Source organism: Zootoca vivipara, chromosome 7 (assembly GCF_965207765.1).
Source record: "Zootoca vivipara chromosome 7, rZooViv2.hap1.1, whole genome shotgun sequence".
Taxonomy (NCBI): domain Eukaryota; kingdom Metazoa; phylum Chordata; class Lepidosauria; order Squamata; family Lacertidae; genus Zootoca; species Zootoca vivipara.
This window is the reverse complement of record NC_142590.1, coordinates 3,264,474-3,292,326: the sequence shown is the minus strand read 5'-3', so window position 1 is coordinate 3,292,326 and position 27,853 is coordinate 3,264,474. Positions and strand designations below refer to the sequence as shown.

Sequence of the window (27,853 nt, the reverse complement as noted above, 5' to 3'; positions counted from 1 at the left end):
CGAGGCTTTTGAGAAACCAGTGTGGGTGGGAAGAGAAGGAAGAAAGGCAAAAAGAGAAGTATAGCTTTGGGGGCCGATCTGTAAGAAGCGGACAAAATCGGTGTGTGTGTGTTTGACAGACAGAGAGGTCTTCAGGCTGCAGCACCCTGCCAGCTTCTCCCCTGCCCAAAAAAGGGAAAGGTACGTGGTGGAGTTAGTGGTGGTGAAAGCCAGTCAGCCAGCCGTGGTGGCAGTAAGTACTATAGTTGGAGTGCTTCTGCTATTAGCTTCGCCCCCAAGAATCCGATTACACACACGCACGCACAAAACAACAACCCCCCCTTCATGCACACGAGACGCACACCCGTGTGTCCAGATTAGTGTTACAAGACCTCCTCAGGGCGTGAGGGCTCCCGCTTGGAGAGCTTCGGGGGAAACCTTTCAATGATGGGGAAGGGGGGGGGAGAGAGGAAGGCAGACAGGGTTAATTCTCAAAAGAGCCTTTGCCCCCCCCCTTCAAAAAAAAAAGCAGGCCGCCTCGTGACCTTCCTTGACTGGGGCGGAGAGAGCACAGCGGACGGGAGAGACCTAAAGGGGAAAGAGAGCAAGGTCGCTCGCTACACTGCACTTTGCCCTTAGGCGGCAGCCCGGTGGGAGGAGCTTTTATTCCGCTGCTTCCTCCTCCTCCTCCCCCCCTGCTGCTTTCCAGCCAGCTTCCTACCATTTTATCAGTGGCACTTTCAACCAACTTCACTATCCAGCGCCAGTGCTGCCGTCGCCACTACAGCGTCCTTCCGCGCACGCGCGTACCGGGCCACCTCGCGCGCCCCCGCTCCTTCACGGCCCTCAACTGCCTGCCATTGCCTAGGATCTTCTTTGGAAACTCCCGCCCCCTAGTTGCGTTCTTTCCCGCGGTTCCAATACTAAAAGGTGCAATGCTACCGCGCCTGTAGCAGCTGGCGGGCGGCGGCGGCTACACGGGCCACATGACGAGGTCTGGCGGGCGGACCTTGTGTTTGACACCCGTGGTATAGATGGTAGTGGGGAAGTTGTAATGGTTAGAGTTATGTGTGGGTGTGGGGGATGTTGGGGGGTGGGATGTTGGGGGGTAGTGGGGAAGGCAACATGATAGGAGGTGGGAGTTTTGTATGGGGGTGGGTGTCACGATATGTTATATCTGACCTGGACAGTGGATGCGGCCTGGCTCCCTGGGCGGCCTGGCTCCTGGGGCAGCCTAGATCTGGGATCCGGCCTGTCTCCTGGGGCAGCCTGGATCTCGGGGGGCTGTTTGACCTGTGCAAAGGCCTGTTCCCTGGATGGTCCGGGTCTCTTGGTGAGGCATGGGATGCTGAGAGGTCTGTTCTCAGGGTGACCTGGTTCCTGTTGGCGGTGCGATGTGAGGGGTGGGCGCAGACTGTGTAGCAGTCTGGTGGGTGCTCCCTGTTGGCGGCACGATGTGGGGGGGGACTGTGGAGTGTTCTGCTCCCCGGACGTTCTGGGTCTGCTTGGCCGGCGAGGGATGGTGAGCGGATTGTTTTCGGGGAGCAGCCTGGTGTCGGGGCAGGCTACTCTCTGGCAGTGGCGCGATCTCCACGGAGGGAGCAGAGCGCCGATCAGAGGATGGGGAGGGGCGCGATCTATGGGGCGGGCAGGGATCCCTGGGGAGCGGCCTGGTGTCGGGGTGGCCTACTCCCTGGTGGGGGGATCTCTGCGGAGGGCACAGACCACGGAGGGGCAGCCTGCTCCCTGGCAGTGGGGGGGATCTCAGCGGAGGGCGCAGACCGCAGATCGGGCAGGATGGGGAGGGGTGCGATCTATGGGGCGGGTGGGGATCCCTGGGGAGCGGCCTGGTGTCAGGGCAGCCTGGATCCGGGATCCGGCCTGTCTCCTGGTGGTGGCGTGTTGGGGTGGCCTGGTCCCTGGCAGAGGTCTGGTCTCCGGGGTGGGCTGGTTCCCAGGGTGGTGGGGCTGGATGGGGAGTGGGCGGGATTGTGGCAGTATTTTTTTCCTTTGTATGTTGGGTGCCCACTGGAGGGCGCACTTTTTTGTACAGAAATCCAGCTTTCTACCTGTCCTAGGTGTGTCATCTGGTCAATGTAAGTGGACAGACACACTCCCACATGTGCATCTGATGTTGTAACCAAATTGCGGTTTTGGAGAAAAGTGTGTCCGTACAAACATGGACCTTCTACATTTTTATATAGATGGAGGGGAGAGGGAAGTAGCAAAAGTTACTGAATAAAATCCCTAGCTGAAGAAGCAGGATCCTTAACTCATGCCGGCTTCGCTGATCAACTCACACAGCACAGTCTAGTGCAGGAAGAATAAACTATTTTACCACATCAAAGTACCAAGACTTAGACGTGCTTCTCAAGCAGTTCTATACTGCCACCTTTAGCCTGAATTGTGAAGGTGCTTTTTTATCCCACTTACAGGTGTTGATTAACCTAGCGATATAGTTAATGTTGTTGTGTAGTCACTGTGCTTATTTTGTATATACATGCTTAATTGCAAGTGCTGCATTTTGTATCTTTTTGCATTTCACTTTCAAGTCACCTCTCCCCTGCCATGTGCTTCTACCTGTCAACTGAGGGCAACTCGATCTTATCTGTAAACATAGATGGGGTGCCACAAACTCCTGCAACAGATGGCTACCTCTCTGAATTATTTTTCATTTAGCTATCATTTTAATCAATAAATTTGTGACTAATATCAGTCTAACCCAGGCTTCCTCAACCTTGGCCCTCCAGATGTTTTTGGCCTACAACTCCCATGATCCCTAGCTAGCAGGACCAGTGGTCGGGGATGATGGGAATTGTAGTCCCCAAACAGCTGGAGGGCCGAGGTTGAGGAAGCTTGGTCTAATCCTTTTAAAAAGTCACCCAAGCTAGATCCCATCACTACAACTTGCAGGAATGGGACTTTATATATTTTTAAATGTTGAGTGTCTCAAATATAGGTTGTTTTTGATTATGTCAAGCAAAGGAGCATAATGTTAAAACGTAGCAGTGTTCTCTCCTTGCTCCTCCAGGAAATCTTTGTTGGTTCCTTTTTCTACTCCCAAACGGTAATTTGCTAGTTCCCACTTATTATGCATACCCCCAAATCAACTCAAACCAAAAGAGCAACGATTTCCCCCACATTCATATGCGTCAGATTCTACAGTGGGCTTTTTCTCAAACAAGGGATACCTGTACCCATTCAAGAGTGTCAGAAATGAGTACATCAGGCCCAACTCCTCTGCCCCTGTCCGGAGGCCCTGCAGAGCCTCCTGCCCCTGGGCGCAGGGCACATGTGTCACCCCGGGCACCCGACCGGCTTGTTCCACCACTGCTCCCATCAGCTCCAGCCAGTGTCACCTGTGGCCAGGGATGAAGGGAGGTGTTGTACAACATCTGGAGAGCCAAAGGACTATCGGGAGCCACCTTTCCTACTACACTGACAATTTACTGCCAATGAAGTTGGAACAGCTAATAATTCCTGTTTTTTTTTTAAAGGCACCAGACATTCAGTTGTGGTGCCTGTAACCTAGGTTTTAGGTGCCATTTGGTTTCTAACACTGAGCAGAGTCCTAAAATGCAAAAGGCTTTATAGGTAAAAACCAGCACTTTGAATTTACCCCAGAAATGAGATTAGAAAATCTGTTGCATCTAAGAGAGGCCTGGATCTGGCTTGCAACCATGCGCTTGAGCACCATGCCCAAGAAACAGACATTAGAAACTGGCATATACCGGTAATTGTTCAGATAGTAGTCTAGTTCCAGGGAGGGTTTATTAGGCACAGAGACACTAATCACCCACATGGCTTATTCATCTATTTCCTCTTTGTTAGATTTTACCAGCCATGAAGGCCAAGGATCAAGAGCAGAAACCACCAGATATTGATAGAATCATAGAATCATAGAATCATAGAGTTGGAAGAGACCACAAGGGCCATCCAGTCCAACCCCCTGCCAAGCAGGAAACTGTCAAGCCTCTGCTTAAAGACCTCCAAAGAAGGAGACTCCACCACACTCCTTGGCAGCAAATTCCACTGCCGAACAGCTCTTACTGTCAGGAAGTTCTTCCTAATGTTTAGGTGGAATTTTCTTTCTTGTAGTTTGAATCCGTTGCTCCGTGTCCGCTTCTCTGGAGCAGCAGAAAACAACCTTTCTCCCTCCTCTATATGACATCCTTTTATATATTTGAACATGGTTATCATATCACCCCTTAACCTTCTCTTCTCCAGGCTAAACATACCCAGCTCCCTAAGCCGTTCCTCATAAGGCATCGTTTCCAGGCCTTTGACCATTTTGGTTGCCCTCTTCTGGACACGTTCCAGCTTATCAGTATCCTTCTTGAACTGTGGTGCCCAGAACTGGACACAATACTCCAGGTGAGGTCTGACCAGAGCAGAATACAGTGGTACTATTACTTCCCTTGATCTAGATGCTATACTCCTATTGATGCAGCCCAGAATTGCATTGGCTTTTTTAGCTGCTGCATCACACTGCTGACTCATGTCAAGTTTGTGGTCAACCAAAACTCCTAGATCCTTTTCACATGTACTGCTCTCAAGCCAGGTGTCTCCCATCCTGTATTTGTGCCTTTCATTTTTTTTGCCCAAGTGTAGTACTTTACATTTCTCCTTGTTAAAATTCATCTTGTTTGCTTTGGCCCAGTTGTCTAATCTGTTAAGGTCATTCTGAAGTGTGATCCTGTCCTCTGGGGTGTTAGCCACCCCTCCCAATTTGGTGTCATCTGCAAACTTGCTCAGGATTCCCTCAAGCCCATCATCCAAGTCATTGATAAAGATGTTGAACAAGACTGGGCCCAAATAAATTTAGGTTAAATGAGGTAGACATTTTGGCTCCATATGAATTCTTGTTTTGCATTAAAATGGGAATTCTGATTCTCATGGCTCCGAGGAAACTAATGCCAAAGCAAAACTTTACCAATACTGTACGTATTATTTTTGGTAGATCAAAATGTATATCCAAATAAAGGATTTCTAATACTGTATTGCAACATCTCACAGGCAAAATTCTGCTTTCAGTTACTAAATTGTCAGGAGAGCCAGAATGTGTCATTTTAATTGTGGTATCAGAATTTAGACAGCCGTTTGACATATTGTGAAGATTAAGAAAACAATCCTGTTATTTCTTTCCAGCTGAAAACAATTTCTCTTTGAGGCAGCTCACAACCAAGAGAGAGGGACCAAGACAGCTTGATCTGCACAACCTTCTGTCCAGCCTCCATGACCCACAATCCTTGGCACGTGACTTCAGCCCTCGCCAAATGAATTCACTTATGTAAAACTTCACAGTGTTGCAACTGACACAAATTAAATATTTTCAGGACCAATTTTCACAAATCATTTAGGAGCAAAAGACTTGCATTTTTCTCATACAGATGACAAGTCTCCTTGGCATACAGTTTGGATTTATTTGATGCCGCATACTGCTACCCCTAGAGGGACCCAGGTGGCGCTGTGGGTTAAACCACAGAGTCTAGGGCTTGCTGATCAGAAGGTCGGCAGTTCGAATCCCTGCAATGGGGTGAGCTCCCATTGCTTCCCGTTGCTCGGTCCCAGCTCCTGCCCACCTAGCAGTTCGAAAGCACATCAAAGTGCAAGTAGATAAATAGGGACCGCTCCGGCAGGAAGGTAAACAGCGTTTCCGTGCGCTGCTCTGGTTCGCCAGAAGCAGCTTTGTCATGCTGGCCACATGACCCGGAAGCTGTCTGCGGACAAACGCCGGCTCCCTCGGCCTATAGAGCAAGATGAGCGCCACAACCCCAGAGTCGGACACGACTGGACCTGATGGTCAGGGGCCCCTTTACCTTTACATTTTTACTGCTACCCCTAAAGATTAAACTCCAACAAATGGCAACACTGGCAGTGCTTCCAGTGTTGAGACATAAAAAATGAGACATTCAGATTTCCAGCTACATCACGAATCCAATGGTGGCTGCTCCTCACTGCCCTCTGGAGGCAAAAATCCTGGCAGGGTTCCCCAGTGGGTTCTGAGCTCACTGCATCCTGCTGTCTGCAAGCCCATGTCTGCCAACTTGAAATGCACAGCGGTGGTACGACCTGGGAGTGTGTCCCTGCCATGGACGAGCCTCCATCTCCGGCATAATTTGTGGTTGGTTCCTCCATAATTCGGACAATTGACATTAATCAAGAGGCGCTCCTGGACTGACATATGCTAATGGCCTACAACCAGTCAGCTCCCTAAAGGACTGGGCTTGGTTCTTTGAAGGTATCTGAATGTTTTCTTTGAAGCTTGAGAACAGCCAGAAAAGGAAAGGGCAGGACAAGGTGCTTTGTGCTTTCTTCTGGTTTTCAAATGGTCTTTTCCCCCTGTCCACCCCTGCATAATGAAAAGGACATGTGTAGCCGCTGCTGTGCTATTCTGCTTGTTACTTCGGAAAAGAGGGGGGGGGCTTTTGATTTATGCTCAACAAGTAATTCAACAAGGTTTTACTATCCCCTCCCCCCTCGACCGAGGCTGAATGGACTTTATTTAAAAAATTTACTGGGCTGCTATTGGAGAAATGCAATGAAAAAAAATAATGAACTGTTGCTGAACAGATCTGGCAAAGAGGCTGAATTTGAGGAAAAAATCTTGTTTTTAATTGTGTGCCGAGGAATAACTCCAGAATGGAATTTTAATGGTGGAGTTTGGGTATGCATTCTGTGAGTTATTTATGCCGACAGCTGGTATGCTAGTCCATAAACAGTGAAAGGAAAGGAATGTGACCTTGTACCATCCCGATAAACACTCCAAAGACTGAACAATGGGAGATAGTAATTAACTCTCCCAGCACACCAGGTCTGGAACAACACGTGAAATAGAATATTTATTTATAAGATGTAACAGAGGTTCTGTTTGTAAGGTGAAAAAAGTGGGCAGCTGGAAGAATGGTTTAACAGCAAGTGAGTGATGTCAATTCAACTCTAAATACAAAATGATGTGGCAGTGTGAGGAAATGATGATCATGTTTGGAACAGGAGCGGGAAACCTGATGTTAAGCAATTGTATTAATAAAAATAATTCGGGGGGGGGGGATGAGACACATTCATTTGGTTATCAAACTGGGACAGCAGGCACCTGGAGAGGCACACAAAGGCTTTGTTTGGCTCCTTCCCCAAAGCTCTGGGTGGACTGAATGCTCCTTGACAGAGTGTCCCCAGATTGCTCTAGCATAATGGGGTAATGCGGACGCAATAGGGGATTGCGTCCACATTACCCCATTGTGTCCGCATTATCCCATTATGCTAGAGCAATCCGGGAAGAAGAGAATTCAGAAAGAGTTCAGAAAGAGTACAGTGGTGCCTCGCTAGATGAATTTAATTCGTTCCACAGGTCTTTTCTTACAACGAAAAATTCGTCTAGTGAATTCCATAGGAATGCATTGAATTATTATTTTTTGCCCATAGGAACGCATTAATTGAATTTCAATGCATTCCTATGGGAAACCGCGATCCGCTAGACGAATTTTTCATAAAACGAATTTGTCTAGCGAGGCAACATTCGCTTGAAAAATCCTTTCGTTAAGCGGAAATTTCGTTAAGCGAGGCACCACTGTAGCTGCTTTCTTATGGAGATTCCTTTTCCTTGTGCATGATTTTAGGAGAACGATCAAGGAATCCTGTTCTATCCCTCATCTAACTGATGGTATTTGGCATTAATACCCCAGTACACATACCTTCACAAAAAGCAGGGTGCTCTATGCACAAAACTGCATGCAAGAATCATTTTATACAATTTCATGTGAAACACGTGGAGGTACAGGGTCAGGCCCCGCCCCACACAAAGAGTGGAAATTCAGAAGCAGGTTCAAGGAGTTTGAGGAAACACAGCATTAAGGGGGGGGGAGACAATTTAATCCAGTTTCACTCCTTCCGCATTCTTTCAACTGTGCAACCTTTGCAAGATACAACTGTTAATAAAAGCACAATATGGGCAGCCATAAAATCACATCACTTTTTTTAAAAAAGTCACATATATTTGAGAAAAATAAAATTTCTCCAACTCAAACCCCGTACCATAAAGCCTTTTTGCAGGTATACCATAAGATTTGATACAAAATACCTTGAAGTACTGTAAAATGAAATGTAGCATCCTTTCTATTTTAAGTGTTATCTATCCTTAAATTAAAAGTTATATAAATAACTACCCTCAAGATAAAAAGTGTGAAAAGGACTACATCCATTCTTACTGCAGCCAAATCCTGGATTTTGAGGGAATTCAATTTAAGTGAAAAACCCACAGGGTGATACTGAAACTTTAATTTGAATATTCACAGTCTGACAACCGAGGATCACAACAAATTCTAGACCAGAAAGATGAACAGGGCGATCTCACAATCCATTCTTCACCAACTCATGGATAATCAAAGGGGCATGGAATTCTTTGTCCTTCACGAATTCCTCCAGGCCCTAGGAAAATAAAAGCAGCAACAGATAATCAGAAACTGGGCACAACAGATTTAGTAGAACTTAAGAACACCAGGTTCAAATTTCTGCTCAGCCAAGAACCATTCAACTTTATTTCTGCACCTGTAAACATAACTATTTATGATCTCCACATAGGAGTTATGGCAATAAATGAGATAACAGGATGCCAGAAACACTTGGCATATAACACTTTATACATACAAAGAGGCACGTGTCAAGAGTTTCACGCTCTGAATTAATCATTTACACCTTCCATGTCCAACACAGAGCAAGTGGCTAGAAAAAACAAATAAAGCTCTGACATTCCTCTTGCACAATTGAAGCATATGTATTTCTTTTTTCTCTTTTTAATTTTTTTAAAAACAAAGTAATAATAATACAAATGAAAATGTGCTCCCTGCCCCTGAGACCATCAGTTATCATAATCATCCAGCTTTCCAAAAAATTGTTTTATGTGTGTACACACTGTCCAGTAAGGCTCGATTCCGATGGCATGAGTATTACAACGACCGGTAGATTCTTATCTGCTGCAGCCTTCATTCGCCTTCACGACCGTTGTAACATACCGCTTGTTATCTTCCGCCTATTCTGCCGTTGAGGACTTCTAGGATCATTCTATGTCTAGCTCAGTGGTTCCCAACCTTTTTTTGGCCATGCCCCACCTAAGCATCTCCAAAATCCTAATGCCCCTCCCCCCGGTGACATATAATTCTTACTATTCAAAAAGTGAACTCCTATTCACGGTGAGGAAACCTAAAAGGCCATTAACAACCCCCCCAACATATATTAAGTAAAATAGAAACATCGTCACCTGACCTCCCCATCTCCCCCCATCTACTTCTATCCCCCTCTTTCTTCCCAATGTCTCAACAAATGAAACCAAATTTGTAAAAATGTTACGAGAGACATTGCATATATTTCTGTAAATCAAGAAAATCTTTAATAATAATAAAAAGGAACAAAGCCCAGCCCCCTTCCTCCTCTAGGCAGGGCAGGGAGAAGCCAAGAGGAGGGAGAGAGGAGGCGCCGCTGTGTGAGGGAGAGGGAAAGAACGTGCATGCTGGCAATCTACGCAGCAATTCCCAGACCATCTGCGGGCCGGATCCAGAAGGCAATTGGGCCTGATCCGGCCCGCAGACCTTAGTTTGCCCACCCATGACTTGCACCATTGTTCGAATGGCCAGATAAAACAAATTGCTCTCCTTTCAGCCAACAATACATTTCCAACTCACGCAGGCATCTACAAGATAGGATGACTTAATCATGCCCGCTCTCTAGGCTCCTCTTACCCCTTCTCCGTTACAGTGCCAAGGACGGACAGCCACCAGTTCATTTTTATAGGGCGCGCATAGCATACCTTCCTGTGGTTTACTTCAACCCTTGCTATCTGCCCTGAGCATTAAGACAGGGGAATTACAAATTTAAACTGGATGTGGGTGGGGAGAGAAATAAAGAACAACATATCAACTTACTTCACCCCCGTAGGAAACGAGAGGAGAAATCTCACACTGAATTGGAAAATCATTGGCATCCTTCAGACTAAAGAAAAAAGTGAGGGAGAAAAACATAAACAAATCAGACAAGATACACATGTTTCAATTAGGAAGGTGGTCACTCTTTTGCCCTTTGTTAAGGATTAGCATCTTTCTCAGCTCCTGCCAAGGAAACAGTTCAGCAGCAATAAGGAAACTAAGATGGCATCCATGCAGCAGCTCCATCACCTGAATTCACAGGGGTTAGTTAAGCTTGCGCCCTGAGCCAGCCAAACACACACACACACACACACACACACACACACACACACACACACACCACACCAGTGGCAATTCAGAAGTGGGAGTATAAAAATTAAAATTTCACTGCTTCTTTCACATATATTCCCTCTTATTAATGAGCATCAATTTTAAACTGAGCAAACCATTTGCTTAAAAAACACAAATTTTAAATCAGCAAGGCTCAGTGTTTAAGATGATATCGTTATGTTCTCAGATGTTATTTTGGTTCTGGTGTTAGTATAATATGGAGTGCATTTTTTTAAAAAAAAGGTGGTCTTTCCTTATTACTATGACTGGTAGCTGTTTATTAAAATGTTGATACTGCAAATTATTTCAATTTAACTGAATAAAAGAGGCAGTTGTTTGACAGCCCTTTGGGTTTCAGAACAAAAACAAGGCATAAAAGTCTGCTTGCACAATCGCAAACTCCTGTGCACATGTGCTTTCCATGTTGGAAATTAGACAAAAGCTATTTTAAGTGGCCCATAAAGGTTTCGTCTCACAATCAAGCAATTCGTAAGCACTTTGTTCCAGGTCAAAAGTCACAAGAAATTCCAGCAAGTTATCCATTCTGCCAGAAGTTGTGGTCCTAACAGTAAAATTAGTAGAGTAGAATGTATGACGATACCCAAAAGGAAACCCGACTATTGGCCCATCTAGCTGGCTCAGTACTGCTTCCTCCATGGTGCTCTAGAATCTAAGGGAGACAGCAAAGTGTATGTGCATCTCAAGGCAGCCCTGTTTAGGGAAGCTTTTAATGTTTGATGGATTTCTGTATTTTAATATTTTGTTGGAAGCCGCCCAGAGTGGCTGGGGGAACCCGGCCAGATGGGCAGGGTATAAATAATATATTATTATTATTATTATTATTATTATTATTATTATTAGCCTCCCTTGCAATAATGTTCTTCCCCACCTCCTTTGGCAGAGGAGGATTTCTCTCTCACTTGTGACCCCCTTTGGAAAAGGGAAGAAACAGCAAGAGAAATCAGCATTTTCCAAATTGAAGCACAACCAAGACCAGGGGTCGGCAAACCACGGCCCATGGGGGTCGTTAAACCGGCCCCCAGCCCCTGCCGCCCACTCGGTCAGTCCCTGCGCGGAGCTAAACCGCCGCGCCGGGTGCTCCGCACGGGGACTGACTTCCAGGACGCAGCCATGGCTTCCTATTGGCTGCAGGAAGCTCCTGCAGCCAATAGGAAGCTGCAGACATCTCCTCCTCCCCCAACCATGGCTCCGAAAGCCAGCGGGGAAAGAGCGGCGGGCATGTGCACATGCGCATGGGTGCACACGCTCCCACGCACGGGCAATCTGGCCCACCGGCAGAAAAGTTTGCCGACCCCTGACCAAGACAAATTCTTTCTTCCTTGAGACTTCTAGCAAAGGGAAAACTTGAGGAAGAAATGGAGTCTTCTTTTATTAGTGGCAATTTGGAGGCACAGCAAAACAGCTGTTTACCTTCTCTAAGCTGCACTCCATGTGAATGCCTGTGACTGGAAGTTTCTTGGCAGAAGTACTCACCCTCTACCCCAGCGAGTGGATTTGCTGGTGCCTGGGGGAAAGGGATATCCTAAAATGGACAGACGCAGGGCTTGAAGGAGAAGAAGGGTCTTGTCTCATTGTCCTGAGCTTTGGAGAATAATAGAAGCAGTAGGGGAGACCCCTACAGTCTCTTCTGAAGAGAAGGCTCCACCTTGACCCCCAACTGGAGAGTCCGACATTTATTTCTTTGAGATGTTTTGGAGTGCAACTGCCATCATCTCTATTGGGGCTGAGGGGAGCCCAAAACATTTGGAAAGCATCAGGCTCCATTTGCCCATTTCCATTCTGTTCAAACATTGCTTTCTCCCATCGGTCAGAAATGTGAGGGCTCCTTCCCAACTAGGTCTCAAAAAGAAGGGAAGAAATGGTGGAGGTTCCCTTGGAGGTTCATTTCTGGTCTTCCATAATTGCCAGCCCAGAGGCAAAAAAGATGTTGAAGTGGATTTCCCAGCAGGAGATTGTGCTTTGATAAATTTTCTCTCTTCCCTCCTCAATTAGGTTTTCCAAGGGGACCCTTTCCAGCAAGTCTTTAAAGGAAGACAGCCAGCCAATTTGCTTTAAGTAACGTGCAGATTAAGGCTTCCGCTGAAGAACTATCTGGGACACTTAAATAAGATGTATTTAAGGGGTCTGGGGAGAAAAGAGGAAAAGCTCAAAGATGCAGAGACCTGCATTGTCACAGAGTTTGTTGCACAGCAGCTCTAAAAAGTTCTGTTAATACAGTGGAGCTGCATGTGAGCACTGCACTTCTCAGAGGTGCTGTGTATATGCTTTTTAAATTCACATGAACTATAGAGATGAATTTGTCAGAAGGGTTGTTTGTAACTATGCAGAAACACTAGATTCGCAGTTGACTCTCCTCTTGTCAGTTTGTTTTAAAATGGCTTTCAAAAGTTTTGCGTGGAAATTTCTTCCTGTGAACAATCTTCTCCATTTAAAAATACTGAGCCCTTAGGTACAGAATAATAATAGCAATAATAATAGAATCTCATTGGGATCTGGAAATGAAGTCTATGTGAGAAAATAGGATGACCGATGGGCACAGTAGCTGACAGTAATTACTGAACTATAGCAGAGATCAAACATGGTAAAAGCAATACCTAAACTGTGTCACTGTGTTCCAAAACATAAGCAAGCATTCTGGCAAACTTAAATACAGACTCTAAGCCTGGAAAAAACACAGTGCATACTGCACTGCATACAAAACTGAGAGAGCTACCAGCTCATTTTTATTAAACCTCTTGTCTTGGTACACCATAAAAGCAGTCACAGGGCCATATGCCCTCAGCTCCCAGTTAAGCATTTCAGATTCACAGATTTCTCAAAGGAAAGTGCCAAGGTTACTCTTCAGTCTCACTCATCATCATCTCCAGGAATCTACACAGTCAAGACATGCACCTTTCCCCAGCATTCACCTTAGCTACCAGACCCTTCCCAAGAGACATGTGTATCACAGCAACAAACAACAACCCACTCCCTTAAAAAATGAAACAAAACAGGCTGAGCACCAAGACCCTGCGTGCTGCGGAAAGGATTGTTAGTCAGTACCAAGCACAGCCCCAACACCATGCACCTCCAACCATCCAGGATAGTATATTTACTTGTGACTGACATCCGCCTGGATCGCATCAGACCTTCCATTAGTGCAACTGTCACATGGGAAGAAAAAGGATTAATGAGAAGGGAAATGAAGCTAAGGAATATGCCAAATCAAAACAGCAGACTTTCCTGAGAGTCTTATATAGTGGTATAGAACCAAGAATAAAACAGTATAAAACTGACATACATAAAAACAATCAGACAAATTAAAAACATAAAAGAATCAGGACAATCAGGCAAAATTAGTCCCTCATACAAGGAACGGTTGTCGAATGGTGCAAACCCAGAAGTGAGTGTTCCAGTTTGTGAACGTTTTTTGGAAGCCGAACATCCAACCCTGCTTCCGCTTGAGTGCAGGAAGCTCCTGCAGCCAATCGGAAGCCGCACCTTGGTTTTCGATTAAGTTCAACAACCAAGGTACCACTGTACAATGGTTGGTGAGGCTCATTCCATTGATATGACTCCTAAGGGGCCTTGGAGGCCACTGCTGCCTGAATTGAATGACAGGGGCACGTTATTTAGGATTCTACTTCTAACGAAACAAATTGTTTTGCATGTGCCATGAGTGTGGTAGACCACTGCACTCAATTCCATTCTCTTCAGAAGATGTCTCCCTCGGCCATAGAGTGAGATAAGTGTGCAACCCCAGAGTCGTCCGCGACTGGACTTAACAGTCAGGGGTACCTTTACCTTTTTAACCTACTGGTGCTTGTGTTGACCTTCTCCCTTCCTCTCCATCTTTTGTTCCTGGTGTGTTGTGCCTTTTAGATTTCAAGTCTGGGATTTTTCTATTGATTTGTTAGCCACTCTGTAAGCCTTTTCAGTTAAAGAAAAGTGTGCTTTCAGTTAAAGTGTGTGCTTTATAAACACACTGCAAGGTATAGACAAATCGTTGTCTTCTGCTTGCTGCTATTATTCTAAAAGGGCCAAGGCACTGGTACCTACCCACATCTGAAGAAGAGGGAGCCTAAAGCAGCTATTCTCTAAAAACGCTTGTATATCCTGGCTCCAGTTTGAATTATGGAGGGCTGGAGTAGTTTCCTAAATGCTGGTGTTCCACTCACTTGTTCCCAATGTCACAGATGCAACTGTGATGGTCAAGTACATCAATCAAGATTGTTGCCTCACACTGTGTGGTTATCTCAGCCATGCGAATTACAATCAAAGGGAGATCTTATGGACTTGGGAGCCTGTTGCAGAATATTACTAGAAACCTGATCAACTGGAACCTCCGGCCTCCTTGCACGCTCTCCCAGATGTACAGCCACTACACCCACTTCCATAGGCAAAAGCTAAAGTAATGCTTAAATACTCTTACCGGGGAATTGCAGAAAGGCGTGTTCCATTTTCATCCACAAAGTGCCCCCCAGCATTGAGAACCCAACAGTGATGCAGGGACATCAGAGAGTGCCGCGCAGTGGTGGGGCTGTCTTTCCCATTCTGGCTGTCTGCGTTCTTCAGAGGAGAGAACTCGTCTTCTCTCAGCACTTCGTAAACCACAAATTTTCTAGAAGAGCAACAAAGCAGAGACAGCTCTGGTCAATTTTTTGGTTTTTTTTAAATCCATCAGATTAGAAGGAAACCAGCCAGTGTTCAAGAAGATCCCCAAATACCTCAATTTTGACTGTGACAGGCCAGCCACTCAAGCACGCAAGCATGGAAATCAGCCAAGGACTTGTAAGAGGCAAAGAGAATCTTTTCCCAGTCTTCAGAAATGGACTGCAGATTTTCAGCTTCCCTCTTTCTAGGCTGCAAGGGCAGTCCCAATCTTACACACAAAGGGACAACTGAAGGCACTGTGGCAAAGAGAGACCTTCCTGGGAGTTCACCTTGGCACCATAGCAGAGGTTTAGTATACAGGCCACCTCCTCCTCTCCAAGGCGGCTCCCTGCCCTCTTTGCTGGTTCCCTACTATGACCGCCTTTCTGCTATCAATTGCTACAACAGTCTCAGGATGCAAGAAAACCACTTCCGCATTTCACGGAGGTGGTGTTGTGGGCGTGGCCCGTCTCGACCCTCGCGAGGGGGCTGTAGCTCAGCCCTCTCGCGAGAGTGGGTTCCCGCCTCCGTCATACCCCGGCCAACCAATAAGGCCGGCCAGGAGGCGGGGCCTCCCCCGCGTTTAAATCTGGCCGGAGGCGGGAACACTGCCTCTCTTCCCCGGGCACCGCAAGCGATCGGATCAACTCACCTTCTTTCTTCGCGCCGTGGATCGCTGCAGTTCTTGCCTCGTGGATAGCCGAAATCACTACAAACGGCGTTTTTAAACACCACTTTTCTTCCCTTCTAGCATCGTGCTCTTCGGACCAAAGCAAGATCGTTTCCGCGCTGCTCTGGCCCGCGCCGCTTTGACTTCCGCATCCCGCCCAGTGCTCCTGCCACCGCGCTCGGCTGTGCCGTTCGTTGCGGGACCCTCCCCTGTACCCGCTCCCTCCCGATCAACGCCCGCTTCACCCCCTGTGGACCAGGAGGTGCCATGGTCGGGGCCGCCATAGTTACGCTGCCAGGGGCCGCTTGCCTGCAGGGCTATCCCTCCCGGGACCGTCGCACCTGCACCCCTTTGCCGTTGGCTGGAGGCTAGGGACCGGTTAGGCATTGGAAATTTGCATAGATAAAGAATGGGGGGCAGATTACGTCATCCTCTGCCCGAAATTGGAGATTTAATCCCGTTAAAGGGGTTCCGGGGGCGGTAGCTTTGTCCTGGGCCTACGGAGGTCAGGGCCTTAGAGCACCCCCCAACGGTGGCCACAGGAGGTGTCTCAGTAGATACATATCACTGGGCTCCTTTCTGGTGGTTAATTTCTCCCAGACTGTAACACACGGGTTACAGTCGGATATAGTCGGTTAGGGTCCAATGCCTAAGCCAATACCGCTCAACATCCTTAACCAATAAAGTTGTGGCCTTTTCACCCACTTAAACTTATTTCACTGTGTCTTGTGCATTATTTCTGGGGAGGGAGGGACATTGCCACACAATGTTCCTCACCCATAAGTAAAAGTCTATTCTCAACTCCTCATGCAACATACTTCTTTCTGCTTTCCAAACTGCAAGATTAACTTAGTTCCTCTCTTTGCTAATCTCAACTAGTTTCTCGGCAGCTCAGCTTCCCAGCCTACATGCCACATATAGTTTGTACCTTCTACAGCTGTGAAGATCCAAAATTGGGTTTCTTGTTTTGAAAGTAAAGCTAACATACCAAAATGAATTTGCAACAGGGAACACAAAACACTCTCAGGGCAAGGCAGAGGAGCAGCACAAAAGGACATACTTGGCAAACTGGAAGATGTCAAATACGAACTTCTCCATCTTAATCCCATTTGGTTTGTCTGGCTTCAGAGGCTTTCCAGTGGCTACATCTATACACGGGATTTTCTTTTGGGCTACGTGGTGCTGTAGCAGAGGCTCGTAAAGGCTGAAACATCAAGGTAAGAGTCAGCAGAGTCTGAGGCACAGAGGGAATCAAGGGTCATTAGCTAAATGAAGCCTCCAGGTACCAGATGTTGGGGACAGAGAATGGGGAAATACATCACCTTCATGCCAGGCTTGTGAACCATTTGCACAGCAGCTGAAAACCCAATACTGAATGAGATGAACCTTGATATAACAAGGCAGTTCTTAGGTTTTCATTGAATATTAATGTATTTCCAGCAGAAGACGCTTGATATCTAGTTATTCTGGCACAAAAGAAGCCATCTATCCCAAGTGTAGGATATCTGATCCGCACCTTTGCTTTACCTTTTGGCTGCAAAGGTAGAAGGTGTCATTTTCTACAAATGATCTGCAGTTAGGACTCACTACCACTTTTTACACATCCACACCCACACCCCACCATTGGGTACAAATCTCAGTGCAATCAGACTGCATCAGCATGCCAAAATCTCCACTACTACATGTTTTTAATGCACAATTCAGGTCCTCTGCTATTGACATGGAGCTCTAAACACCTCTGTTCCTACGTATTAGGGACCATTTTCTTTCATCAATTCTCTTTAAGGCCTGGACACAATCAGCATATGATGCGAAGCCAGAGTATTAATTCCCCCCCCCCCTACATTTACTGTTCTGATTGAGACAAAATAACATTGAAACTGGAAGTTAAAGCTTTGTGGTGGGCCTAGCAGAATGCTTCCATTAAAAAACCTTGCCATTTCCATAAGCAACTGCCACTGAACTTCCAAAAAAACTCTGAACGGTTAACCAGTGACCCAGTTCTCATTCATTTCCACCTTTAAACTGAAACAGGGGAACATACTCCGCACAGGGACATAAACATAGCAGAATCAAGTGGTAAAGCTTTTTCTAGCTAGAATGATCTCCAGATTCAGGGGTTCAGGGGTGGGATCTCTGTGGACCCAAAACAGTAGTACTGGGATGAAACCTGTGGCGCTTTAGCTGTTACTGGATCACAACTTTTATCACCACTGGCCATACTGACTGGGGTTTATGTGAGTTTCAGTCTAACAACATCCAGAGGGCCACAAGTTCCTAACTCCTGCAGAATCATGTTCTGAAGGAGGCAAGCCTAGCTGAATTCTGCTGTAAAAAAGTGAGAATTAGCTGTTCTCCCTCCTCCCCAGGGTGGGATGCGGGTAGCACTATGAGTTAAACCTCAGAGCCTACGGCTTGCCGATCAGAAGGTCGGCGGTTCGAATCCCCGCAACGGGGTGAGCTCCCGTTGCTCGGTCCCAGCTCCTGCCAACCTAGCAGTTCGAAAGCACGTCAAAGTGCAGGTAGATAAATAGGTACAGCGGGAAGGTAAACAGCATTTCCGTGTGCTGCTCTGGTTCGCCAGAAGTGGCTTTGTCATGCTGAACACATGACATGGAAGCTGTACGCCAGCTCCCTCGGCCAATAACATGAGATGAGCGCTGCAACCCCAGAGTCGGTCACGACTGGACCTAATGGTCAGGGGTCCCTTTACCTTTACTCCTCCCTAGGGGTGCCTTCAAACATGCAGCTCCCTGAAGTACCGTATTTTTCTGTGTATAAGATGTCCCCATGTATAAGACTATACAGTGACTATTTGGGGGGACTCCAAATTAAGAAAACACCCCTTGTATAAGACAAGCCCCAATTTTTAACCTTTTTTTCTTTTGTTAAAAAAAAACCCTAGTCATATACACGGAAAAATATGGTAGCATAGTTCAGGAAAATATTTACCCCTTGATTCCGCTACATGTATAAACTGGCATTGTTTGCTAAAAATCTGTGACACAAAAGGAAGAAAGCAATGGCAGATATATGAGGATAAAGGTAAAGGTACCCCTGAGCGTTAGGTCCAGTCACGGACGACTCTGGGGTTGCGGCGCTCTTCTCGCTCTATAGGCCGAGGGAGCTGGCGTTTGTTCACAGACAGCTTCCGGGTCATGTGGCCAGCATGACTAAGCCGCCACCCGTGTCCCCCATTTGAGGGCAGATAGAAAGAAATAATATATAAGAGCTCTACCACTCCTGTAGGAGTGCATCTCATTACTAAAGGATGCCCATACTTGACAATGTCTTTCAGAAACTCAATGGTGAAGTAGTGGTTGGCTATGTTCCCAGCATTAAATAGCAGCCGGCCATCAGGACTCCTTTTCTGCGCTGTGGCCAGAGAGATCTCACTGTACTCCACCACCTGGTAAACACCATCCACTCGGCACACCACACCAACCGGCTCTGTGGGATTGGTCTTTTCAACAACCTAATATAGAGTAACAACAAGAGTTTTGTTATACTTAGAAGGCTAACAAACTTATTACCGCATACACCTTGGTGGACTTCATCATATGCATGAACATACATGGATGCTATTCTTAGGGTACATAGTATGATATGAACATAAGAAGAGTCAGCTGGATCAGGCCCACTGAGTCCAGCATCCTGTTCTCACAGTGGCCAAGCAGGTGCTGGCAGGAAAGCAGCAAGCAGGATCTGAGCACAAGAGCAACTCCCCCCCCCCCGGGGGGGGGCTTTCAACTACTGGTATCCATGCATGGGTGGAGAGGAGGACAACAATGTAAATAGTGGAATCAAAAGGCAATAAAAACTAAAGTCTGACAGTTCAATTAAGCAGCCATTCATAAGATAAGAGTGCAGTTGCACCTAGTTACACCTAACACTACCCCACCCCCACAAGGTCTTATGGAGTCACCTTCCCAAACTTAACAACGGGAGGCGAGGGGGCTACTCACTCACTCTCTACAGCCTGCATAAATATTGGTTACCTTTGCTCCACAGTCGGCTCCCTTCTGTACACAGAACCCAATGAAGCGAGGGTCAGCCACTTTGACTAAAATATTGTCCACACAATAGACATGGATGCTGCCAATGCCTCGCTTTTCCATGTCCTCCACAATATGATGGGCTCCCAGAGCTCGGTACAGGCCACCGTTGCCATCTTTAGGAAGGGAGAAGAGAAGGAAGCAGTTCAGTGTGTCAGAAAAGTTATTTCTTCACATCGGTTTTTGTCCACCTTTTTTTGGACATGGCCCACCACAAAGACAAGTCATCGTATTTAAGGTTTGTCAGGAAAACTCCTAAAAATCCCGCATTATTGGTAACACAGAAAATATGAGCAGCATTACTGAAAACCTTAGTCTATTCCAAATGCCTTTCAGTTTTTGTAAAAGTCCTGCCCACACACAAACCACAGAGAAAACCATCCTCCTTTCTCGAGAAAGCTCTATAAGTGATGGTGCTTCAGCTGAGGCCGTCTGTCTCCTTCATGGTCTCCAATGTTACCTTGGGTGCAGCAGGACCTTGTCCAAAACTCTGAGGGACCAATAATAATAATAATAATAATAATAATAATAATAATAATAATTTATTTATACCCCGCCCATCTGGCTGGGTTTCCCCAGCCACTCTGGGCAGCTTCCAACAGACATTAAAATACAATAATCTATTAAACATTAAAAACTTCCCTAAACAGGGCTGCCTTCAGTGAGGTCCACAAAGGAGGTAGCATTCTCTTTAGGGCTTTTAAAGGTAAGACGCAAAACCATTAACTGAGCTCCACATAGAAAAGCATTTCAGCTCTATGGATGAGCTAACGGCTAGCTGGGGAATCCAGAAAACAACACAAACATTAATCACTAAAAGATTTGTTGGGCAACATATCAGATCCTGGAGGAGTCATGATGGCTGCTGGAGAAATGACAGCCTATGCCCCCACAGCTAATCTTTCATGAAGTATGGAACTTCCTTTTTAATAAAAGTTCACACTAAACACAAGCGTTAAATCAGAAAGAAAATGTCTCCAAGATTCAGCATTTCTATGCTTGAAGTACCTGGAAGCTGAAAATGTTGGCTTTGAGAAAATGACCTAGATGGCACTGTGTAAGGGCAAAGTGATGTTGGGGCCTGGTTATATAGTTCAATAATTTTCACATATTGCCTTACATAATGACCTGAAAGCATTTTTATTGAGCTAATAAAAATAACCAGATGAATAAGCATGAGCAAATTCTATGTGTTAAATTTTTGAATTTGGAAGATACTGGAGGATCTTATTTGGAACCATCATTTAAAAAAGAAAAGAACGAATGCTCAAAAGTTTGGAAAAGAACAATACTTGTTAGTCACTACTGAAACAATCAAATTTGGAGACCTGTTATGCAATGCCACAAAAATACAATTTTTTTTAGTGTCTCACGTATTATAGTTACTGCTGTTATTCAAACTTAGCTGCTGGTTGTCGTGATTCTGTATGAAGTTTGGGAGTCTACATCTTGTTTGTTTTTGTATGATATTCCTATTTTCTACATTGTTTTGCTTATAATCACACTCTGTTCTATTTTTTGAACGATAAAAAAGGGAGGAGTTGCTTTTGATAGACATAATGGGGGGCGGAGAAGAATGAGGAAAAAAGGACATTTTTAATTGACGCCATCATGTCAAACTGTGGATTTGCATAGACTGCTCAGGGACACGACTTTCCTCAGCACCTTTTCCCGTCAAGTCACAGTAAAATGGACATAGCAGAAGCTGATGAATGCTAGAGCAAAGAGGGGCAATTGCCAATATGGATTTGGAAAGGGTTTCTACAGATGTTGTACCTGGTGCCATAGAAACTTTGCCTTTCTCTTCTAGGAGAATTTTCCCATCAAAGTCCATAGCAGGCAGCATTCCTTGCTGGAAGAAGATGACATTCTCTTTCTTTAAGCCAAAGTATTTGTGCTTCAGGAAAAATTCTTTCGTCAACTCCATTGTCCTACCACTTGTCATGATGTACCTGAATGGCACAAATAAGAGAATTATAGATAATTAAGACAGGGAGCACATCATATCATCAACATCATTATATATTATATATTATATATTTATATCCTGCATTCCCCACATCAGGACTCAAAGTGGCTTACAAATAAAACAAGAACTGCTACGAACCTAGAAAAATCTAGTTACAGGTAGGTAGCCGTGTTGGTCTGACGTAGTTGAAACAAAATTTAAAAAATCCTTCCAGCAGCACCTTAAAGACCAACTAAGTTTTTATTTTGGTATGAGCTTTCGTGTGCATGCACACTTCTTTAGATACGTATTTTTATTTTGTATAGAAAAATCTATCATTGAAAAACAATAGAATTAAAACTATATACATCTATAAAATCTGTTTAAAGCATACACATAATTATAATGAAATCAATATGGCATCAGCCCTTTAACTAAAAGCAGTGACTTCCCCAAAGCCTGTTGGAAAAGGAAAGTGTTCACCTATTATGGGATACAAAGCTTGTGGCCTTTCCTTGCTACTAGACACATGTAGGAACCTTCCTCCCCAAAGGGCCCTAAGAAGCTGAAGAAACCAGGGTTATTTCACAGCTTTTTTGTGGGCTCTGAAACTATACGTGCCAGAAAACTTCAGAGGAAATAATTCAAAACTGGGGCAAGAGATCTTGTGCCAACTTATAGCTATTTTACCCTTGCACTGCAACTTTATAAGATACACCCCTCACTGTTGAAAGTCCCCAACGTACTCTTGATAGACTCTGTGGGGGTGGAGTGTGTGTAGGGGAAGGGAGAAGAATGTCTTCTGCAGGCAAGCTATCTTCTGCTCACACCACTGCTGGATACAACCCTGAGTAGTCATACGGCCCTGAATGCAAGGCAGCAAAAGCTTCTGAACCAACAAAACAAAGACCACTAGCAGGGACCATCTGCTTCCACTTGCTACTGAAGAACACTGATAAAATGACTGGAGTGTCCAAGGTGCTTACCATGGAATAACACACATCAGGCCATGTTGTCTTTCAGCCAGCTGCTGCAGTTTCAGGATGCGCTCTGCTTGGATCTGGAAGAGAGTTTTGTGGGATGGCAGGCCTACATCATACATTCCCTTGGGGTATGAGACCCCCAGCCTTGTTCCTTGCCCCCCAGCTAGAAGAAGAACAGCAACTTTGCTTTGGGAAATCTGTCGGAGACCTAAAGAGCAAGAAAAATAAATGTTACTCCAGTGATTGACGGCAAGCATTTGATTTGCACACAACTCCTTTTCAGGCATGCAAGGCATTACTCAAAGGATCTAACTCAGTGCTCCCCAACCTTTTTATCACCGCGGACCAGTCAACGTTTGATCATTTTACTGCGGCCCGCTGAGGGGGGGACGTTGATTGTTTATATTTTATTTAGATTGTTTTGATTTAATAATTTTAATTTAATTGTATTTAATGTTCCTTGAGCGGCCCGGTACCATTGATCCACGGACCGGTACCGGTCCGTGGCCCAGGGGTTGAGGACCACTGATCTAACTGATCCAAATAAACGTGCTTCACATAATGAAGCTAGAATCTCTGTATCCTGCTCAAAGTGCCCTTGGAGACTCCAGTCCTCTCTACTACTAATCTAAGGCTGTTTTATGCTCTACTTGGAACCAAGAATAATGAGAAATTCCCTAACATCCTTCTACACCACTAGAATTTGCATCTTGAACCAAAACCTTCACTTAAGAACAAGAAAGAACAAGATTACAGTTCCGGAGATATATATGCATTGTTTAAAAGTATATTTTTGTTGCTGTTTTTAAGGGGGAAAGGGGGTAGAGCATCTGTACTCTGTATGACTGCCTTTCCCGTCCTACGATACTACTCTCAGGTTTGTTTGCTTCTCAACATCAAAAAATCCAAAATGTGTGAACAAGCACATTAAAAGTTACATCATTCATTTTTCAGAATAGATGTTGGAAGATGGGGAATCAGTGGTTATTATGGCAACCTGTGTTTGACATTACATGCACAATGTTGGACTGAATCTCAGGCTCACTTGCTAATTCCCTGCCTAATTTCCAAGTTTGAGAAAAAGTAGGGCCTGCTGGTTTGGACGAAATGGCAAATCGATGGTTTGCTTCAAACCAGGCAAGTTGGCTAGACATGAGGTTGGGGGAATGGCAAGAAAGAATGTTGCATGCAAATCTGGGGTTCTCATCAATAATTTTATTATCACAGGAGTTCAAATATGGGTGTTTCTAAAGATACATTATGTGTTAAATGCTTATTTGGCCTCCCCATGTTAAAATGCTTCCTGGATTACTTCCTGGATTACTTCCTGCTTGGAAACATGCCTGAAACTATTTAAGCATTTGTTTAATTTAAAAAGAGCACACAGTATAGGGGAATGAGGAAGACAGGCAAACAGCAACCTAAGCAGCAAGGCAGAACAAAGCTAACTTCAAAAAATATTCAGTAGTATCTATATGCAATACCGAGTTTTCTTGGCCTGGAGAAGAATGCTGTATTACTCAAAAGCCTGCTTTATGACATTTTAAACAGTTATTGAGACAGTAAAAGCAAAATCTTGCTTATCTTCTTCTTAACAGCAGCTGCTGCTGCTTTTGCAAGTTTAAATATTTTTCTAGTCCAGAGCAATCAGACTTGAGCCTGGATATTACTTTTTCTTTAATTCTTTCTTCTCTCTCTCTGTCACTGCTTCAATCCAGAACATACTCCAAGCCCACAGATCTCATCATCTTACGACTATGGTATGACAGAGTCAGTCTCCAGCTGACTCTCAGGTGAAAGCACTGGGAAAGGTAATACTGTAGCTCTTTGGGATAACAAGGAGAGTCCTTATGGACGAACATGCACTTCAGTGGTCCAGAGAACTGACACAAACAGCTTGGTCAAGGGTCCACTGTTTCTACTTTTTCCTGCAGTTTCTAGTGGAAGATATATTAAGAAATGGCACTCAGGCCTAAATCCCTTTGGCTACATAGTAAAAGGAATGGCAGACTCCCATGTAGGCCACCAAGGCTCCATACAGTCAAGACAACCAAGCGGAGAAACACAAGAAGACAGAGAAAATTAATCTAAAGAGTGCTATTCAGCATTGTTCCTAATAGAATTAAAACCAAGGAACTGGTATGTTCTCCCCGCTCTAAAATTATTCATAATTTGGCATTCAACAAGCACCATCCATAAGAGCCTAGAGACATACACAACCATTTTTTTTACAATCTTAGTCTCAAAATACATAGATTTGCCAGTGTATTATTGTGGTTACACAATGATCTGTAAGAAAATTTTATGAAGTTGTGAGACTTCATACTTCCCACTTCCTTCAAAGCACATGCTAAAACCTTGCTACAACTGAGCTTGCCATAACATCAGCTCAGCCTACACCTTCTAACGGAGAGTGCTTTCATATTTCACAAACTGTGGATATTATATAAGAAGTGTAGAGAAGCAAGCCTATGATCTGTGTTGTTCTTTACATAGTCTGTATCACTTCAGGGACCAGGTCTGCTTCCTAGAACTGACTATGTGGCAAGTGGGTTTCCTCTTGTTACCTTCCTGCTCCCAGGCTGACAGCTGGGCTTGGTCCCGAGTTGCGCTCCCTAGCACTTCATGCGGCACAGGTTCCATTTTGGCATCCACTTTCTCCTGTCCTGGCAAATGCCTGCTTTCCTTCATGGCTTTCTGGAAAGCTTGGCCCAGCTCTCCCAGATTCATGTCCTTCAAGTCTCTATACAGCTCTTGCTGCTCCGACACATCCAGTTCCTCCCAGAACCGAAGCAGATGGCTCTGTCCTGCCTCAGCCAAGCAGCGCTGGAGCACCTGGATCTCATTGCCTCTGTCCATGGCCTATGGAGGAGAAGAGAACAGTAAGGCTCAATGAGAAACTCTTCGCCCGAAAACACTTTGCACTTCCCCCAGCTACAGCAGCCTTGAATTTAACAACTCACCAGGTAGGCATATAGCCAAGCAGGTAGTCACATAGGTGAGATTCAGGAAAGTAATTGAGTAGACTGGGAGATGGGTGAGTCACTCCTCCCCACATTTACCAAACTAGCCTCTTCCTTGTTTATTTACAGTACTAAATTTTGATACTGCTCTTTATCCATAGATCTCAGGGCAGTTCAGAACATAAAAACACAAGATAAAAAACACAAAATACATAATAAAAAAGAAAAGGCATAGTTAGAAGGCACTTTCCCTTTTCCTTACTAGCTTGCATTTTCACACTGGCTGCAGTGGAGGTGACTAATCTTTGTCTATGGCTAGCATGAAATTACAGGCCACTTGCCTCTTACTAACTTCAGTCACGACTGGACCTAATGGTCAGGGGTCCCTTTACCTTTACCTATTTTTTGTGGAATGATTTACAAAACTGGAATATAGTCTAAACATAGACCTTTTGAAAAGGATGTACAGGATGCTGGCCTAAATCGTGATCCAAGAAGGCCACCATTAAGAAGGGGAAAGCACCAATTCCCAGTGATACCGAAGTGAACAGTTCTGCAGGGGGAAAGACTCCTGGCACAAGGAGGCAAAGATAGCCTAATTCACATCTGCAAAGGCAGGTACTGAAACAGGGTTTTAAAAATTGTGTTTATTTTAGTGCTTACATTCCATCTTATTTTCCAAAAAAGGAATTCAAGGTGGCATGAAATCACACAACAGTTAAAAGAAATCTTTCTTTCTCTCTCTCTCTCACACACACCCTTTACAAACAGAAACAAATGCATACCCCCAATATTACTATAAACACCAATAACAACAAACACCCATTTCTTTTTTTATCCCCACGTCCTCTATAGAACATATATATTCTCTGCATATATATATGCGCCCTTTTGAAGCACCCCAGAGTTACTACAACAATCAGACCAGCTTGCTAGACTTGTACACATGCACACAAACGCCTCACTCACGTCACCTAGCCACATCATACTTCTGCCACTGCCTATGGTAACTTCCTTATAACATGGGCATGCCAAATGTGACACAGAAAACATTATTATTATTATGTGTCTACTGTATAAAAATAACATTCTCTTTCTCTCTATATACCGTATACACACACACGTACAGTATGCGCTCCTCAGGATCGACAATTGCTTGTTATGCTACTCTGCAAAGCACCGTAAAACTGCATTAACCGTGACAGAAGCCAAATAAAACCCACTCTGAAAGGCACTGCTAGGATTGCTAAAATTGAGCACAATCATTATTTTCTTTATAAAAAACGAAAAAGCAACTTATTACTCTGGCTCAGCTTTAATAAGAAGCTGTACTAAATGCAATTTAACTCTCTCTCCCAGCCCACATGCAAGTCTTCAACCCCAAGAAGTGAGGGGAGTGCTTCTTCTCTCCCCGGATTTGTGGCAAGATCCCCACCCCGCGCTGCCTCCGCTCACCTTCTGCGGCGACTCGCAACGCCGTCTCCGCTTCCTTCCCACCACCAGCCCATCTAGAGCCACTCTTCTCAAGTCCCGCCCCTCTTCAGCACACGTCGACCAATGGCGACACGCGAGGCGGCGCCCGCAAGCGCCGCGGGGCGGGAAGGCGCCTCTGCCACGTCATGCCAGGTCCCGGAGCAGCCGCGCGACGGCCCTGGCTGGACTCCAGGGTGGGCGGGGCAGCCACGCTCGCAAGGGAAACGGCGCCTTGCGCGGCGCGGCCAGTCGTTGCTGTGGCAACGGGCCCCTTTCACGTCATGGTCCCGAAATGAGAGAGGCCAGGTTCCTCTCTTCTTCCGTCAGTCATAGGGTTACAACACGCATATATGCAAATAAAATGTATGACACCCAAATAAGTATCATTTAGGGAGTGGTCCCTAAGGCCAGTATTTCCTTCCTCAGCTGGTCTGCTGAGTCCTCATCTCTCTTAAAAACTTCTTCATTATTATTAGTCACTTCATTTCGAAACTGCTTTATGTTTTTAAGATTAAAATCTCAAAACAGTTTACAACCCACATTAAAACATCAGATAAAACACAAATTAGAACAAGGGCACAAATTATAAATATCTTGGAATGGTAGTACAGGCTTCAGGATCCAACAAACTTCACATAAATTCTACCGGGAGCGCTGCGGAAAAAAACTGCAAATTGCATCCTCAAAATTTTTAGAGCCCAAGGGGGCTTTTTTGTCCCCACATCCCCTAACTATTCAAGGCCAAAACGCTGGCACAGCTCCTTTATGGAGCCTTTCTGGGTCCGCCTTCCTCTTCCTTCTCTTCCCTGGAGCGCATGCAATCTAAATTTCTTAGAGCTCGCCTACATGTCCCCAGATGTGTCTCAAACGCATGGGTTAGACTAG

The 27,853-nt window shown here is 45.2% G+C and overlaps 1 protein-coding gene across 8 annotated transcripts; it reads right to left on the bottom strand.

Moving 5' to 3' along the window:
* Positions 1-7,833: 7,833 nt before the first annotated feature.
* Positions 7,834-27,005, bottom strand: UAP1 (UDP-N-acetylglucosamine pyrophosphorylase 1). Of its 8 annotated transcripts, none has more exons than XM_035122370.3 (11): positions 25,496-27,005; positions 25,100-25,394; positions 22,536-22,740; positions 21,378-21,553; positions 19,545-19,717; positions 18,828-19,021; positions 16,607-16,750; positions 14,656-14,844; positions 13,340-13,387; positions 9,894-9,960; positions 7,834-8,403 (listed from the first exon to the last, which is right to left on the bottom strand). In XM_035122370.3, the coding sequence occupies exons 2-11, from the start codon at positions 25,389-25,391 to the stop codon at positions 8,326-8,328; spliced, it is 1,566 nt and encodes a 521-aa protein (XP_034978261.2). In that variant the 5' UTR covers positions 25,392-25,394; positions 25,496-27,005; the 3' UTR covers positions 7,834-8,325. The 8 variants fall into 8 exon arrangements, with proteins under 8 accessions (XP_034978261.2, XP_034978263.2, XP_060132559.1 ...); XM_035122372.3 differs by having other exon boundaries at positions 26,623-27,005; XM_060276576.2 differs by having other exon boundaries at positions 26,799-27,005.
* Between the last annotated feature and the right edge of the window lie 848 nt (positions 27,006-27,853).